An 18,438-nucleotide genomic window follows, 5' to 3' on the forward strand; every position below is an offset into this window, starting at 1 on the left:
TTTGAAAAGTGCAAGAAATTGAGGACGTTTTCTCCCGAATCGGGTAAGTGAGCTAGAATTTTCAGGCATATAGTTAGACTACTAGTCCTGGCAGTGTTGTGTGTTCAACCGCGATGTCCCGGCCGGCTGCTTCCGATGCCGCGGGAAAGGTTCCGGGCAAAGTCCGAGGGACGTAGGAAAGCGGGAAGGGTCTGCCCTCAGTGCTCGGGCGTGGAGCGGAGCTATCACTCCTCAGCGCGCGTACTCATCAGTATGTAGGCTTCTTGCTCTCTATGTTTCAGGCTGGTGAAAATTACTTCATATTTATAAGGCTATGCCTTTGGTCCCACGGAAATGTACGATAGCATTTGTTAGGCCTCTATCTAAGGCTTTACTGTGTACCCAGCATTAAGCAGGACGCCGCAAACGAATGGGAATGAGAGGTGGGTTGAGTTCCCCGGAGCTCCATCAGACGGGACTGTGATGGATACACAAACCAGTTGGAAAAGTCCAGTTGGTGGTTGCTAACGGAGAGCAGATGCTACATGAACAAGTTTCGACTATGGGTTCTGTGAACTATCGTAAAAAGGAAGAGAATGGCGTAGGCTTTCTGGAAAAACAGGACTCGAGCTCGATCCCCCTGTGTAGATTGAATGACCGTAATCCCAGCCCCACCCCTTACTAACCCCTCCCCTTGGGCAGTGTTTTCTTGTACGTAAAAATGAGGGTGATGATGAGAGTACCTACAGGATTATTGTGGTTGGTTGAGCTAACACATACGAAGCGCTTAGAACAGCAAGCGCCCTGTAAAATGTTAGCTATTATTTACAAATCACTTGACCCAGAATTATTTCACTTCCTTGAGGCCCTTAAGGTAGATATCAGCCCCATTTGACCAAATTCAGTAATTGAGGCTCAGAGATAGGAGGCAGTTTGCGTTCGTTCACATATCCAGAACGTGGAGAAACGCCATCCAAAATATTGTCCTACCGAGAGCGGTAAATAGGAGTACTTCTGCACGCTCTTGTGCTCATTCGTTCTCAGCTCTCTCAAACTCTGCCAGTTGGTAGGTGGGGAAATGTCATTGTTACATTCATGGTGAGCACGAGCAACTTTTCACATGTATCAATGTGTATTTTTCTCTTCTGATAAGGTGGCCTGTTCATGAACTTTGCCTGTTTTGCGGATGCAGTATTTCTCTTGTGGGATATTTTAAGCGAGGAATAATGTGATCGGATCGATGTTTAAGAAAGAAAACAAGGACAGTGTGAAGTAGGATTGATTGAAGGAGTAGCAAGCAGGTAGGAGATCACTGCGGTAATCCTGTGGAGAGATGAGGACAACCTGACCCAAAGCCACAACAGAGGAAAAGAGGAAGGCAGTGCATTCAAGAGAGGAGTAGGGGACAGAACTGATAGAATGGGAAAGATCTTTTGTATATGGAACGCAAAGAACATCAGGAGACTGGCTGGACTTCCATGTTTCTAGTTTGATGGGGGATTCCATTTGACAGGGCAGAGAATACAGAGAAAGGAACAGCTTTGGCAGGGTAGATGGAGAATCCAGACTGGGACATGTTAGGTTTCGTTTTTGTTTTTTAAAGAGGTGTGCTCCTTTTTTTTCAAGATTTTATTTATTTATTTATTTATTTATTTATTTATTTGAGAGAGAGCGCACGCAAGCAGAGGGAGAGGGAGAAGCAGGCTCCCCCCTAAGCAGGGAGCACGATGATGTGGGGTTTCATCCCAGGACCCTGAGATCATGACCTGAGCAAAGGCAGACGCTTAACCGACTGAGCCATCCTGGTTCCCCACTGGACATGTTAGGTTTAAAGAACCTGTGAGAAATTCAAGTTGCCATCCTGACTTGGAGTTCAAAGAAGAGGTTTAGGCTACAGATCTATACGTCATCATTTCTAATATGCACATGTCCCCACATTTAAAAATTTATTTAATTGTATCATAATTATTTAGCAGTGGGCTTTTTTCTTTCTTAGTGCTACATAAGATAACTGTGTGTCTTGTAAGTCATGGTATCTTTGATTTGATGAAAACCAGTATAGTGGGCTCTGCTTTGCAAGTGTTAGTTGGAGCGTATTAATACTGCCAACTACAAAGGAAGGTACCCCAGTTTGTGTGTTGAAGGGGAGGAAAGGAAATTTAACATTCTTCCTTCTTGGCCTGAAGCAACTTGTCGCTGTCATTCAGACTCTCTATGAGAAAAAACTTATTTCTTGGCTAGGTTGAAATTCCGTCTCATTAAAGACTTTTACAGATCTCCCTAAATTAAGCCAGCTGGTACTTTCCTCTCCTCCAGGTAAAAATCAGGAATTCTCTGAGTGGAACACCTCTCAGGTCAGCCAGGATACACTCTGGCAGCTGGTTCAAATCACAGGGAATATGGTAAGGGCTGAGAGATTTTGTCACATTTCAAGGATTTAACCCAGTGATTCTCAGCCTGAGCTGCACATCGCAGTTTCTGGGGCATCTTATTAGACTAACACGGGTGCCTGAGTCCCACGCCCAGAGATTCTGCACTAACTGCAGAATCCACCTAGAGCATTCCTAGGCACTGATGTATTTAAAAGAGCCTTAGTGATTCTCATGTTCAGACAAGGTTGAGAACAATTTCTATAACACAAGACTGGGGGTGCCACCCAAGTTATTGGCTTTGTCAGGGAGTGAAGACTTTCTGAGAAAATGTACTCATGTATTCATGACCACTATCTGTGCTTACTGTCAGAGATTACAGACTTCGAAGGCAGAGCTGAGAAAGAAAGCATGAAAGAGACAGCAACATCAACACAGCTCTCAGTTCTGGCGACGATTGGAAGGAAAGAAATAGATGGATGTATGTATGTATCTAGGACATTCACTTAAAGATACACTCCAACAGTGGGGAAGAGGCACACACATAAGGTTAGTCGTTCCAGTATTATTTGTAACTGCAATATTTTGGAAGCAATCTAAGTGTTTGTACATTTGTGGCACAATACACAATGGCATACTCAGCAGCTGTTAAGAAAAGGAGGAAGAACTCTGTAAATTGATATAAAGTGGTTGCCAAGACATATTTCTAAGTGAAAATTGCAAAGCACAAATGCCACCCTAAGAAAGAAGGGAATATAAGAAAATATGCCGCATTTGTGCAAAAGAAACGCAGTACAGGAAAGATAAATCAGACACTAAGGAGATTGGTCTCCTGTAGGGGATAGGTGGGAAAAAGATGGAAAAGGGGGGTAAATGAGAATGGGGCAGCAGGAGTGAGGAGGTAGTGATACTCAGAGTATATGTTTGTGTAGCTCTGACTCTTAGAACAATGGTAGTGTTTCCCATACTCCCAAAATAAAGAAATAACTAAAACCAACTGGGACGTGGGGAGAGCCCAAATGGAATAAAAAAAATACTAAAAAATGAACCCGCTGTAAGTCAGAACCATAGCTACACTAAAAAGGACGGGAAGAACCAACGTGAGCCCTCTGTTGGATACCACAAGCCTAGAGACAAAAGCAAAGCAAAGCAAAGCACCATCAATGAGTGCAAAAGTGAGCGGGCCGGAGTTTGAAGAGAAGCAGAATTTGCATAGTCCCAGACTACCTCCTGCAAGACATCTGTTAACTACAAAGGGAAAGATAGTAGTTGTACAGTGTGAAATCTAGCAGAAGCCACGTGATCCCCTGATCAGGTGATAAAGGTCAACATCACCAGTTACAAGACAAAGCAACATCAGGAACCTGATCCAATGCGCTGATGACACAATGTTACCCGTAATATTCAGCCTCAGCGTGAGAAAAATGCCAGACAAACCCAAATTGTAGGACATATGACAAAATAACTGATCAGTCCTCTTCAAAAAAGTCAAAGTCATGAAAGACAAAGTCAAAGGAGCTTTTACAGACTGCGTGAGACTAAGGAAATAACCATATGCTGTGTGGGATCCGGTCAGGAGCCTAGAAGAAGAAAAAGACATGAGCAAAACTGGTAAAAATCAAGAAAGGTCTTTAGTTAGCAGTATTGTACCAACGTTAATCTTTTTTGATTCTGATAATTGTACTAAAGTTATATAAGATGGTAACATTAGGGGAAGATGTGGGAGGGACATATGAAAACTCTCAAGACTATTTTTGAAACTTTTCTGTAAGTCTAATAATTCAAGGTAAAAAGTGGTGGTTTTGTTTTGTTTTTTTGGTAAAAAAAATTTTTTTTTTAAAAAGGACATTAACTCCTTCTCCATCAACTCTTACGAGGATGACTGACCCAAGTCAAATGCACACTTTATACAACCTTCCAGAAGATCATTGCCTTATAATAGAAAGGAAGAGGCAGAGACTTAAAAACCCAACTTATTCACACCCAAGCAATTCCACATAAAGTTACTGAACCTGAGAAGGAGATAAGGAAATGGGGGGAAACAAGGTGGAAAACATAACACTCAGTCTAAGTTATGTCCCAAAACAAGAATCACTGGTTCTAAGTTTCGACATATGGGGTCTAGAAATTCATTCTGGAGGCTCTTCCTCCAGGTCCAGAGCATGGAGCAGCCTCTTGGCCCAGGACCTGTGTAGTCGTCCAAGGCCCTACACTTAGAAGGGCCCCACCCTTGATTTAATGTTCTGCTGTTGCAATCTTGAAATCCTTAATAATCTTTGAACAAGGGAGCCCTGTATTTTCATTTTGCACAGGGCCCCACAAATTAGGTAGCTAGTTCAGTCCACCTCCACTTGTCAACCATGATTTAGCAGAAAGAGAAGCCTCATTCACGTGGTACACCCTATCCCCCCAGGCCACAGTTGATGGCTCTGTGGATAAGCCCCTGACCCAAGCTGAACCCAATTAGATTCCTTTCCGAGAATTTGGAGTGTGGACCGAGTGACTCCCACAGTCTGGCACATCTGTTGACGAGAACAGATATGAATGAGAGGGCTACTGGCATCTAACAGATGGAAACCATGGTAGCTGGCTTCAGATTGAACAATAAATCAGAGGTTCAGAAGCAAATCAAAGATAATACTATCTGCATCCAATTTGATCCCAAGAACATGCTGCGTTAACATCCTCTCGTTCTGTTAAATATCCTTGGACCTTTATAAAAGAGAACCTTTTTTGCTTGTGCTATTCCAAAACGTGTTTTGTTAATTACGAAAGTCCTAACTCATTCCACTCCCCAACAAGGCAGAATGCTCAAACCCCATTTCTGTTGGGTGGGAATACGGAAGGCAGTATCATTTCAAACGGAGAAGATTTGCAAAACCATTTTTAAAACCAAAACAACCATTTAAAGTTGCTTTAAATTAAACCCACAGTTGCTCCTTTTCAAAAACAAACATTGCGTAAAGGAAAAAGCAACAAAGAAACATTATATGAAAACAGCACATTGGTTTCCTCTCAGTTCTGAGTCTCCAATCCAATGTAATCATTTCAGTCAACTTTACTGGACTGGATGCTAATATACTTGATGAAGTTCAAATTCAAGCCCTTTAAAAAACATCAGATAAAAACCCCTGATGTGGTTTTCAGTGTAGTTTTTTCCCCCATTTACCTATTTTTCCTTGTATACCCCTTATTTTTACGTTTTTTCTTTTCTTAAAGATTTTATTTATTTTAGAGGGAGCATGGGGGTGGGGAGAGGCAGAGGGAGAGGGAGAATCGCAAGCCAACTCCCCACTGAGTGTGGAGCCCAACACAGTGCTTAATGCAGGACTTGATCACATAACCCTGAGAGATCAGGATCTGAGCGGAAATCAAGAGTCAGACGCTTAATGACTGAGCCACCCAGCCGCCCCTTACCTTTTTTTCTTTTTTTAAGAAAACTTACAGAACTTGTACAAGTCTGACGTCAAGCTATGGGCACTCCAAGGAAAGAGAACAACTGTGCTGTGCAATAAATCTGTATAGAGGGAAGGAAGAAGAGTTTATTTTCCAGTGTCCCCCACCCTCAGTGATTCATAAATAGAATCTGAAGCTACCTCATCCCAGGCCGGAATGTATTCATCTGCTAGGGGATGTGGAGACTTCTGGTGTGGTGCTCCCAGAAAGTGGGAGGTTCTCTTCTAGAGGCGTATTCATCCAGAGAACCTCAAAAGGGCTCATGTCCAGAAGATACCAAGAAATACAGGGGCGCCTGGGTGGCTTAGTCAGTTAAGCGTTCAACTCTTGATTTTGGCTCAGGTCATGATCTCAGAGTCTTGAGATTGGTCTGTACAGTTTTCTTAGTGTCTTTATCAGGTTTTGCTATTGATACCACATTAGCATCATAAAATGAGTTGAAAAGTTAGCAATTCTTTTTTTGTTCTTAGTTTAAATAGCTTTTTTAAAGTCAAAAGTGAATGTCTTTATTTTTTTTGAATACGCTTTATTTTTTTAGAGCAGTTTTAGATTGACAGCAATATTGAGCAGAAGATACAGGGATTTCCCATACACCACCTGCCCCCACACATGCCTAGCCCCCCCCATTGCCAACATCCCCCACCAGAGTGGTACTCTTGTTACATTTGATGAACATACAACGAATGACACATCATCACCCAGAGTCCTTAGTTTACATTAGCGTTCACTCTTGTTATTGTATATTCTATGGGTTTTGACAAATATATGACATATATCCACCATTATAGTGTCATACAGTGTAATTTCACTGCCCTAAAAATCCTTCTGGCCTCTGCCAACTTATCCTGCCCTACCTGAAACCCCTGGCATCCAATGATCCTTTCATGATCTCCATAGTTATTGTTTAGTTGTTCATTTGCCTTTTCCAGAGCGTCATATAGTTGGACTCTTACAATACATAGCCTCTTCAGATTGGCTTCTTTTACTTAGCAGTATGCATTTAAGTTTCCTTAATGTCTTTCCATGGCCTGACAGCTCATTTCTTTTTAGCATCAAATAATATTCCATTGTCTGGATGTACCAGACAATGTTTATTTATCCGTTCACCTACTGAAGGATATCTTGGTTGCTTCTAAGTTTGGCAATTAGTAATAAAGCTGCCAGAAACATCCATGTGCAGGTTTTTGTGTGGACACACTTTTCACTTCCTTTGGATAAATACCAAGAAGTATGATCACTGGATTGTGTGGTAAGAATATGTCTAGTTTTCTGAGAAACCACCAAACTCTCTTCTCAAGTGGCTGTACCAGTTTGCATTCCCAGCAACAGTGGAAAGTTCCTGTTCCTACGTCCTCATCAACATGAGGTGTTGTGAGTTTTCTGGATTTTGGCCATTCCAATAGGTGTGTAGTGGTTATCTCCTGTTTTAATTTGCATTTTGCTGGTGACATATGATGTGGGGCATCTTGTCATATGCTTTTTGCCATCTATGTATCTTCTTTGGTGAGGTATCTGTTTAGATCTTATGCCCATTTTTTAATCAGGTCATTTTCTATTTGTTGAGTATGAAGCGTTCTTTGTATATTTTGGATAACTGTCCTTTACCGGATGTGTCTTATGCAAACATTTCCTCTCAGTCTGTGACTTGTGTTTTCATTCTCTTAACAGTTTCTTTCACAGAACACAACATTCTAATTTTGATGAAGTCCAGTTTATCAGTTCTTTCTTTCATAGATCCTGCCTAGGGTTGTATCTAAAAGTCCCCTGTGCAAGGTCATCTGCATTTTTCCTATTCTGACTTCTAAGAATTTCGTAGTTTTGCATTTTACATTTAGTTTATGTATTTACTTTTTATAAAAAGATCTTTTATTCATTTGAGAGAGAGAGAGTGCGCGTGAGAGCATGAGTGGGGGGAGGGTCAGGGGGAGAGGGAGAAGCAGGCTCCCCGCCGAGCAGGGAGCCCTATGCGGGACTTGATTCCAGGACCCTGGGATCATGACCTGAGCCACAGGCAGCCACTTAACTGACTGAGCCACCCAGGCGTCCTATCTATTTACTTATTTGAGAGAGAGAAAGAGTGGGGGAAGGGGCAGGGAGAGGCACAAGCAGACTCTGCTGAGCACAGAAACGTGGGACTCGATCCCACGACCCTGAGATCATGACCTGAGCCTAAGTCACGAGTCAGCTGCTTAACTGACTGAGCCACCCAGGCACCCTACATTTAGTTTTGTGATCCATTTTGGGTTAACTTTTGTGAAAGCTTTAAGGTCTATGTCTAGATTCATTTTCATTTAAGTAAGTCCTATGCCCAATGTGGGGCTTGAACTCACAACCCTGAGATCAAGAGTTGCATGCTCTACTGACTGAGCCAGCCAGGTGCCTCTAGGTTCAGTTTTTTTACAGGTGCATGTCCAGTTACTACAGTACTATTTGTTGAAAAGACCATCTTTATCCACTGTATTGCCTTTGCCTTTGTCAAAGATCAGTTGACTGTATTTCTGTCTGTCTATTCTTTCACCAATACCACACTGTCTTGATTAGTGTAGCTTTATAGTAAGTCACACAGCGTCAATCCTCTGACTTTGTTCTTTTCCTTCCATATTGCGTTGGCTATTCTGGGTCTTTTGCCTCTCCATATAAACATTAGAGTCAGTTTGTTGCTATCCACAGAATAATTTACTGGGATTTTGATTGGGATTGCATTGAAACTATAAAGCAAGTTGGGAAGAACTGGTCATGATGATACTGAGTCTTCCGATCCATTGGGATGGAATAGCTCTCCCTTTATTTAGTTGTCCTCTGATCTCTTTCATTGGAGTTTTGTGCTGTTCCTCACATAGGTCTTATACATATTCTGTTAGACTTATACCAAAGTGTTTCATTTTGGGGGTGCAAATGTAAATTGTATTGTTTTTTTAATTTCAAATCCTACTTCTTTCTTGCTGATATGTAGGAAAGCAATTGACTTTTGGTATTCACCTTGTTTCCTGTAACCTTGCTATAATCACTCATTAGTTCCGGGAAGCTTTTGGCAATTCTTTCAGATTCTGTACATAGGCAATCAGGTCATTTGCAAATAAAGACAGCTTTATTTCTTCCTTCCCAGTAAGTATGCTTTTTACTTGCTACTCTTCCCTTACTGCATTACTTAGGACTTCCAATACAATGTTGAAAAGGAGTGATGACAGCGGACATCCTTAATAGAAAAGCTTCTAGCTGCTCATTATTAAGAATGATATTAGGGGCGCCAGGGTGGCTCAGTTGATTGAGCTTCTGCCTTTGGCTGATGTCATGATCCCAGGGTCCTGGAATGAAACTGCGAACTGCATTTGGCTCAGTGGGGAGCCTGCTTCTCCTTCTGCCTCTGCCCCCTTCTCTCTTCCTAGTTAGCTTAGCTGGAGGCTTATCAACTTTAGTGATATTTTCAAAGAAAATATCTTTTCAAAGAACCAGCTTTTGGTTTTGTTGATTTCCTGTTTTCAATGTAGTTGACTTGTGATGTAATATGAATTTTTATTATTTCTTTTCTTCTGCTTACTTTGGATTTAATCTTGTGGAGTTAGGCTTAGGAAACATATTATAAGCCCTAAGGGGAGACTGTGGAAGCAGCTGAAACATCAGCAGCAGTCCTGTTCTTAGGCCGTTGAACACAACGGCCCCGTAGGAGCAGGATCCCACAATCCCCAGGGGCAGGGCATAAGTTAGGAGCTCTGAAAGAATGTAACCCTCAGTCTCCCCTTTGCGCACCTGGCGATTGCTAGCCCAAACATCCCGCTCCTCCCTTATCCCATGACTGACTCCCTGTGTGCCTACGCGTAGGGGAGAACGCAAGCCTGCTGCAAGATATTTCCCATCCCTTTGTACTCCTGTCCCACGCTTGGAGGCATCTGTCCTTGCTTTTCTGATAAAAAAAATAAAATAAAAGCTCTGTGCAGGATTCAGCTGCTGCTGCTCTCCCTTGCAGAGGCAGCCCTGCACAGCCACTCAGATTGGTGTCTGAGAACTTTATTTCAGTGCTCCAAGACAGATCTGCTCTTCTTTTTCTACTTGGTTTTTTTTTTTTAAGGTGTAAACTTAAATGATTGGTTTAAGAGCCTTTTTCTTTTCTAATATATGCATTCAGGGGTGTCTGGGAAGCATCTGACTCTTGATTTTGGCTCAGGTCATGATCTCAGGGTCGTGGGATCAAGCCCCACATCAGGCTCTGTACTGGGCTTGGAGTCTGCTTAAGATTCTCTCCCTCCCTCCCTTCCTCCCTTTCTCTCTCAATAAATAAAAATAATATATGCATTCAGTGCTATGAATTTCCCTCTAAGTACTGCTACATTAGTTAGGGTTCTCCAGAGAAATGGAATGTGTGTGTGTGTTTATGAGAGATTTATTCTAGGAATTGGCTCACATGATTATGAAGACTAAGAAAAGTCCCATGATATGCCTTCTGCAAACTAGAGAACCAGGGAAACTGGTGATGTAATTCAGTCTGAGTCCAAAGCCCTGAGAACCAGGTGGGACTGATAGTGTAGGTCCTGGTCAAAGGCTAAGGGCCTGAGAACCGGGAGTTCCAGTCCAAGGGCAGGAGAAATGGATGTCCCAGCCCAAACAGAGAGAGTAAAGTCAGCCCTCCTCTGCCCTCAGTGGATTAGGTAATACTCAGCCACACTAGGGAGGGCTGTCTGCTTTACTCAGTTCACCAAACACCAGCCTCAGGAGCTCAATAGTGGGGCGCCTGGGTGGCTCAGTCAGTTAAGCATCTGCCTTCAGCTCAGGTCACAATCTCAGGGTCCTGGGATCGAGCCCCACATTGGGCTCGCTGCTCAGCGGGGCGCCTGCTTCTCCCTCTGCCTGCCACTCCCCCTGCTCATGCTCTCTCTCTGTCAAATAAATAAATAAAATCTTGAAATCTTCCACCTCCTTGGGCCAGGCCTTACCTTCTAAAATTTAATCTCTTACCTCCCCCAGCTCAACAGACCCACCAAAGACCAATGGAAACCTTCTCAAGCTGCCCAGAACCCTCATTCTCTGCTCTGCCAGATCCTTCTTTTCCTGCTGTAGTGGCTCTTCTGGATCCAGCCTGTGGTGTTGTCCAGCCAAAGGCCCGCCTCCTCTGGGTCTGGGGATGGGGCAGTTACCCCTCCAAGAAATGCCAGGCCAGCTGGTGACCCCCGTCAGCTCCACAACCTGGGAGCACTTGGCAGCATCCTCAGGCTGCCTCCCACTGCTCACCTGCCCTGGCCTTCAACCCTCACCTTGGTTTCTGGTTCAGCAAACTCTTCTTCCAAAGCTATTCTTGCATCTCAGGGCCACAGTCTCCTCCTTAGTGCCCGAAATTAGATAGGGCTGCCGGACATGAGACTACCAGACCCCACGGCTGGAAGAGAGATGAAGAAACCCATTGGCCAGCCTGCTCTTCAACTCAGAGGACCAGTGGGAGCCGTAATTAAGAAAGGAAAACCGGCCTGGGGATCAGGAGACATGGGTGCTAGTGTTGTCCTACCCTCCAGTTGGCGCCGTGACATCCTTTGCTCTCTGGATCTCATGTCCTCTGCTATAAAAGAGGAGCCTAGATGGGATGCTTTAGTTTTTTTTTTTAATTGATTGATTTATTGGAGAGAGAGAGTGCGAGTGAGGGGGGACAGGACAGAGGGAGAGAATCTTTCAAGCAGACTCCATGCTGAGCACAGAGCCCGATGTGGGGCTCAGTCCCACGTCCACAGAATCATGACCTGAGCCAAAACCAAGAGTTGGACACTTAACCGACTGAACCAGCCAGACGCCCCTAAATGGGATGCTTTAAGGGGTCTGCCCAACTCTACTTCTGTCTCTGAGCCTCCTGAGCTGCTGCCCAGGGATCACGTGTCTCCGGAGAGAAAAAGGTAATAGAAGGGACATTCATTGCAGCTTCTCATTTCACTTTACTAAGTCTTCATGAGGCCAAACGATGAAATATGTCCACAGTTGGTGAGGGCACTAGAAGCTGGACGGGGAGAAAGTCTAAGTTTGGGGCCAAAGAATGCAGGCGCTGCGATCTGCCTCTGGTTCCAGCCTTGGGGCCAAAGACATGGGCTGTGACCCCTTTCGAGTACCGTGCGACCTTTAAAACAGCCGAGACCTTGGATTTCCGGCCTGCAGGCTCGAGGTGGGACAGTTGTGAAGTGTGGTCTGCGGCCTGCAGCTCTCCGTGGGGCTGCCTGAGGCCTGCTGGGCTGCTTCCTGCCCTTCAGATGCTCCCTGGCTCATTTTGCTTCCGTCACTTCTCTCAGCTGCTGAGCCAAAGAGGCCAGGAGGGCTCCCCACTACTTCTTGTGCCCGAGTCTCTGTCTCGGGAACTCGAGCTCTGGGAGCATGATGCATGGCCTGCAGGGTCCTTCACCCTCGGGCCCCTGCCAGTCTTTCCAGTCTTGCTTCCGTCCAGTGCCGCCTTGCCCGCCACCCTTCGGCCTCACCAGACTCTCAGCTTCCCAAACACCAAGCGCCCTCTTGAGCTCTGTGCGACTCTGTGCGTGACGTTTCCGCACAGTTTGCTCAACACACCTTTGTCATGCTGTGTCAACCTCGGTCCCTGTCAGGAAAGAGAGGGCATACTCGAAATGGGGAACTGAGGAGAGCTGAGGGAAGGGGCTGTCAAAGTGATGAAGGCAGGGCGATGGGCAACCGGCAAAGCAGCCAAGACACCTCACAGTGGGAAGCTTTGAGGCGTGATGGGTAAAGGGAGCAGCGGTTCGAGCTCTGGCTGCTTGGGGCCCTGGGCCGGCTCAGTGGGGCGGGGGCGGGGGCACCCCGCTCTTGATCTCCAGGTCGTAAGTTCAAGCCCCACTCTGAGGGTAGAGATTCCTTAAAAAAAAAAATCTTTAAAAAAAAAAAAACGAGCTGTAGTTGTAGGAGAGCCATCAGACAGGAGGTATATCTTTCAGGGGGAAAGCAACCATTTCTGAAGGTGAACTAGGGTGAAAAATTCCTCAGCCTTTCTCCCGCCACCCTCCAAACTCCAAGTGCAGTGGAACCCCACTGGAAGCGCAGAGCAAAGATGGGGTCCACAGAGGCCAGGGAGCTGAGTAGAGAGGGGAAAGAGTGGGTGTGGAGGGGCAAAGAGAGCACGTGGTCACTGCTGTGTGCCACAAGCCAAGCAAAACAATAGCGTTTGCTGTCATGCCATTTCCAAGTCTCAAAGAGGACACTGGACTTGCATAGTGAATCACAAAAAAGTAATGAAAATACCCATTACTTTCAAGAACACATAAAACACTTATAAAAATTTACCAGGAGCTAACCCACAGAACAAGTTCCAATAAATTTTTTCAAAACTGGCATCATACAGACCGCGTCCTCTGTCCCCAATGTCATTGTTATAAATCATTAACAAAAACACAAAGAAATTCTTCCTCACACTTGGAAATTTAAAAACATACCCATGTAAAACTCAGAGCAGAGAAGAAATAGTAACGGCAGATAGAAGACACTGAAACTGAACCATAACAAACATCTTTCATAGTGAAACTTACAGGATGCAGCAACAGCTGTAATTCAAGGGAAATCTGAAATGTCAGTGTGCGTGTGAGGAAGGAAGAAAGCTGTAAGCATCCAATTTAAGAAGATCGCTATGGGGGCGCCTGGGTGACTCAGTCAGTTAAGTGTCCACCTTCAGCTTAGGTCATGGTCCTGGGGTCCTGGGATCAATTCCCTCTTTGTCGTAGCGCAACCTTCCAGTGGGGAGCCTGCTTCTCCCTCTCTCTCTGCCCCTCCCTCCGCTTGTGATTTCTGTCTCTTTGTCAAATAAATAAATAAAAATAAAAACTTTAAAAAAGATTGGGGAGGGGCGCCTGGGTAGTGCAGTTGTTAAGCGTCTGCCTTCGGCTCAGGGCGTGATCCCGTTGTTCCCGAATCGAGTCCCACATCGGGCTCTTCGGCTGGGAGCCTGCTTCTTCCTCTCCCACTCCCCTGCTGTGTTCCGTCTCTCGCTGGCTGTCTTTCTGTCACATAAATAAATAAAATCTTTTTTTTTTTTTTAAAGATTTTATTTATTTATTTGACAGAGATAGAGACAGCCAGCGAGAGAGGGAACAAGCAGGGGGAATGGGAGAGGAAGAAGCAGGCTCGTAGTGGAAGAGCCTGATGTGGGGCTCGATCCCATAACGCCAGGATCACGGCCCTGAGCCGAAGGCAGACGCTTAACCGCTGTGCCACCCAGGCGCCCCATAAATAAAATCTTTAAAAAAAAAAAAAAAGATGGGGGAAAACCATGGACTATGGACTCTCCCGTAAGGGGAGAACCAAGACAGTAAATAAGACGAGAAGGATTTAGTGGGCTGGGAAACGGAGGGGCAGTGAGAGAAATGAGCAAACCAAAAGTTGGTTCTCTGAGAAAGAGGCCACATCACAGTACATTCACACATTAGAATAATCCCTCGTGGTGAGAACAAAGTGCAGTGACAGCCGATTAGCTTGGATAAAAGTCAGACATAGTAAGTGAAGAGAAAAAATTACAGAAAATGAAATACAGGTAATACCATTTTTTAAAAATTATTTATTTGAAAGAGAGCAGGGGCGGGGTAGGGGCAGTGGGAGAGGGAGAAGCAGATTCCCCACTGAGCAGGGAGCCCAATGCCCAGGGCCCCGGGACCATGACCTGAGCCGAAAGCAGATGCTTAACCGACTGAGCCACCCAGGTGCCCCAGTAATACCATTTTTAAAGCTCAAGAACATACAAACCCAAACTATATATTGCTTAAAACACATGTATATTTGGAAAAGCTTTTTGTTTTTTAAGCAAGAGAATGACAAGCACAATGGTAACCTTGGGGGTGGGAGAGAGACACGGGGCTGGCATCCGGAAGAGCACATGGGGCTTCAGTACTGTGTGAATATTCAGATCCATAGGTTGTATGGCAAGCTCACGTGGTTTTAAAATTATCATGGCTCATAATTTACAAGGATGTTATGTGTAGATTTGTAGCAGGTATCAAATAGGAAGCAATCGTTTTTAGAAATTGTAAGCAAATCCTGCTCAGTAAGAGGTCTCAGACTAACCATTGTTTTTGCACGTTCCCAGCTTGGAACCCTGGGAACCCGGGCAGTTTCCTTAATCTCAGAGCCCATGGTTTCACACTGAGCCTGGCATTGGCCCGTCCTTCTAGCTTTTCAACTCCTGCATTCTCCGCATAGGAAGGCTGACGTGCAGCATATTCTTAGATGCTTGAGCATCTGTAGGACTGACCTCCTTGGGACCCCTGCGGAGACACCAAGGAAGGGAGAAGAAAGGAAAGAGAAGCTAAGGGGGTCTTCTCTTTAATGTCCTTCCCAGAGACCCAGCTGTGGCCCCTCCATGCTTGGGCTCCCATCTGTACACCTACTTTCACCACCTTGCCTCCCAGTAGTGCCAGAAGGGTGGGGGCAGATACTGAACAGCCCAAGAGGTAAACTGTAGTGGACATATGTCATCTGAGCCTGTCCTGAACATGGGTCCCTTCTCTAAAGGTTCTTTGATTACCTTTCAGGAATTACATGTCCTCCACTGAATGAGGTTTTGACGGGCAGACAGGTCTAGGTGCCCACTTCCCACCATAGAATCTGGAGGGGACAGAGCCTTCCCAGCTGCGAGCCAATACAGCTAAGAGATGGGCCTGGGACCTGTGCTGGGCCAAGTGAGAAAACTCTCCCTGGCTGTCATCTCATGAGGGAATGAAGGTGGCTCTTCACAGCCATCGTGAAGCACTTGGCCAGCTGCCTGCAAGTCTACCGTGGTTCCTACCCACTGATTCTGTGGGCCCATAATATCTTTCCAATACCTATTTCCTTCCTCTTGAATTAACCATTCCATTCATCTTCTTAAATTGCAAGAAAAATAGATGTTCACAGCAGGTGAACAAAAGAATAACAGAAATGCAATACACTAAAGTTGGAGTTCTCTCCCCATGAAAACCACTGTTATCAGTTCCATACGTATCCTTTCAAACCTTTTTCTAGCCATATACAGAGAGAGAGAGGGACTAGATCTCTAGAGAATTTGGGGTTATGAGGATGGAAGGGATTATTACCCAAAAAGGGGATCATAAGAAATATATTCTTATATAAATTATTTTTTCACTCAATGACCTACTATAAACATCCTTGTCAGTACATAGAGATCTGTGTTGTTCCTTTTAATGGCTGTATAGTATTCCATTGGGTGAGCACAGTTTAATCCTCATCTGTTGCCAGACATGAACATTGCCTCTAATTTTCTAGTATTACAAATAATGATGCAGTAAATACCCTTGTACTTACATGATTCTGCCTACCTGTGAAAATATTTCTGTAGGTAAGGACTGCATAGAAATCATTTCTGGAGCAAAGGATATATACATTAAAAAATTTTTTTTGAAATTTTTAAGATTTCAGGGGCACCTGGGTGGCACAGCGGTTAAGCGTCTGCCTTCGGCTCAGGGCGTGATCCCAGCGTTGTGGGATCAAGCCCCACATCAGGCTCCTCCGCTATGAGCCTGCTTCTTCCTCTCCCACTCCCCCTGCTTGTGTTCCCTCTCTCGCTGGCTGTCTCTCTCTCTGTCAAATAAGTAAATAAAATCTTTTAAAAAAAATTTTAAGATTTCATTTATTTGCGGGGTGCCTGGGTGGCCCAGTCATTAAGCGTCTGCCTTTGGTCAGGGCGTGATCCTGGAGTCCTGGGATCGAGCCCCGCATCGGGCTCCCTGCTCTGCTGGAGCCTGCTTCTTCCTCTCCCATTCCCTCTGCTGTGTTCCCTCTCTCTCTGGCTGTCTTTCTCTCTCTGTCAAATAAATAAATAAAATCTTTAAAAAAATAAAAAAAGATTTCATTTATTTGTGAGACAGAGAGCATGGGAGAGAGAGACACAGAGCACAAGTGGGGGAAGCGGGGGGAGGGGAGAAGCAGGCTCTCTGTTGAGCAGGGAGCCTGATGCAGAACTTGATCCCAGGACCCTGGGATCATGACCTGAGCTGAAGGCAGACGCTTAACCCACTGAGCCACCCAGGCACCCCCACATTTAAAATTTTTATAATAAGTACTGCCAGATTGCCCTTCTGCAGCTAACCCACTTCCCAACAACTTAGGGAAGTGGTCATTCCCTACACTTTTGAATATTTTAGTATTTTCTAGTAATTTGATAGATGAAAATATCTTTGTTTCACATATGCATTTCGCTATTGATGAGGATGCACATCTCTTTCAAAAATGTATTAGCCAATTTGCTTTTAGATTTTTTTTCTTATTGCTTGATTTCTTCATGTATTAGAAATATGAACAATTTTTCAGTTATATATCGCAATTATTCTCTCCAAATTTGTGATTTGTCTTAAATCTTGGTTTTGGTGTCTTGGCTGCATATACATTCTTTATAATTTTTTTTAAAGATTTATTTATTTTAGTGGGGGGCAGAGGGAGAAAGAGAAGCAGACTCCCCGGTGAGGGCAGAGCCCAAAACAGGGCTCGATCTCACAACCCTGAGATCATGACCCGAGCTGAAACCAAGAGGGGAAACCAACTGACTGCACCACCCAGGTGCCCCTACATTCTTTGTAATTTCTATAATTTTTTGCGTTATGGTTTTTGGGTTCCTGACCACACAAGAAAGTTCTCCCTGTCCCCAGACGATCCGTGAGCATATTGACATGCATTTCCCCCCAGAGGCAGCACGGTGTAATGGTTAGTTGTAGAGGCAGAAATTCTGCGCTCCTTGGGTTCCAATCCTAGCTCTGGCATTTATCATTTGCATGACTCTGGTTCATCTCTCTGTGCCTTCACTTTCCCATCGGTAACAGGGGTTGTGGTGGTGGGATTGAGTGAGTTCATATATGTAAAGCAATTAGGAGAGTGCCTAGCATATAGAAAAATGCCTTCCGTTATAGGTGGTTTTTTTTTTTCTTCCATTTAGCTCTTTACCTTTTCTTTTGCATGATCTTTTCCTCAGGGGGATAGTCAGTTTTATAAACAGCCTGTTTTCCCACTGACTTGAAACGCTACCGTTAGAAGAGACTGAGGAGCAGGCCATCCCTAGGAGGGCCCCACGAGGCCCCACCAGGGCACGGCTCCCCATGATGACCGAACTTGAAAGGAGGCTATTCAGGGAGTACTTTGGGGCCTGCTTGGGATCCTGCTAAAGGCACACGTTTTGAAACTGAATTTAATAATGTTCAGACAGTTGATGGCCTCTCCCCTCTGAGCCCCACCCAAACACAGGACCGGGAAGGCCACCCCAGTGACCCTGAGCAGTTGGCCTGCTGAGGGAGGTGTTCTTGGGAAAGCAGGCCCAGGCTAAAAGGTGTTACCACCAGCTGTGTTCTCCAAAGTTGTCCTGGCAAGAGAGGAAGTGAAGCGAGGGGTCACGCTGAGCTTTACACGAGGACACAGGGAACGTGCATCCAAGATGGGACGCGTTCAGCTGTGAAGGGTGGCTGGAGCCGGTGGAAAGTTTCTCCGGGGGAGAGGCTTACCTGCATGAGACGTCGGTTGTGGAGGGGCGGGCTGGGAACCGCTCAGGTTCCACCAAGGCTTCTCCTTGAAGACCTCCGCACAGGCCCATCAAGCTTCTGATGTGTGCTGCCCCCTCCTGGCCGAACGGGCGCTGCAGTCAGAGCACAGGCGGTTGTAGCAAAAAGTGAGGCCGCCACACAAGCAGGATCCA

At 45.1% G+C, this 18,438-nt stretch overlaps 1 protein-coding gene and 1 long non-coding RNA gene across 7 annotated transcripts in view; one reads left to right on the forward strand and one right to left on the reverse strand.

Moving 5' to 3' along the window:
• The first annotated feature begins 103 nt into the window (after nt 1-103).
• Nucleotides 104-13,111, forward strand: LOC105237163. Of its 4 annotated transcripts, none has more exons than XR_002142481.2 (4): nt 104-422; nt 1,133-1,280; nt 2,722-2,897; nt 10,764-13,111. It is a non-coding gene; the product is annotated as an uncharacterized LOC105237163 (long non-coding RNA). The 4 variants fall into 4 exon arrangements; XR_004627359.1 differs by lacking the exon at nt 10,764-13,111 and adding an exon at nt 5,785-7,715; XR_002142480.2 differs by lacking the exon at nt 10,764-13,111 and having other exon boundaries at nt 2,722-5,101.
• The window catches only part of DSTYK (dual serine/threonine and tyrosine protein kinase), a 54,936-nt gene continuing 48,403 nt past the window's right edge, over nt 11,906-18,438 (reverse strand). The window contains exons 13-14 of one of the 3 annotated variants that reach the window (XM_034667114.1): nt 18,248-18,378; nt 11,906-12,363 (exon numbers count right to left, since the gene is read on the reverse strand). In XM_034667114.1, the coding sequence (XP_034523005.1) occupies nt 18,290-18,378 (89 nt within the window). In that variant the 3' untranslated portion in view covers nt 11,906-12,363; nt 18,248-18,289. Of the gene's footprint in view, nt 12,364-14,134; nt 15,029-16,981; nt 18,379-18,438 lie in introns of those variants that run through there. The other 2 variants (XM_034667115.1, XM_034667113.1) reach the window with 2 other exon arrangements.

The sequence above is a fragment of the Ailuropoda melanoleuca genome, chromosome 8 (assembly GCF_002007445.2).
Source record: "Ailuropoda melanoleuca isolate Jingjing chromosome 8, ASM200744v2, whole genome shotgun sequence".
NCBI lineage: Eukaryota > Metazoa > Chordata > Mammalia > Carnivora > Ursidae > Ailuropoda > Ailuropoda melanoleuca.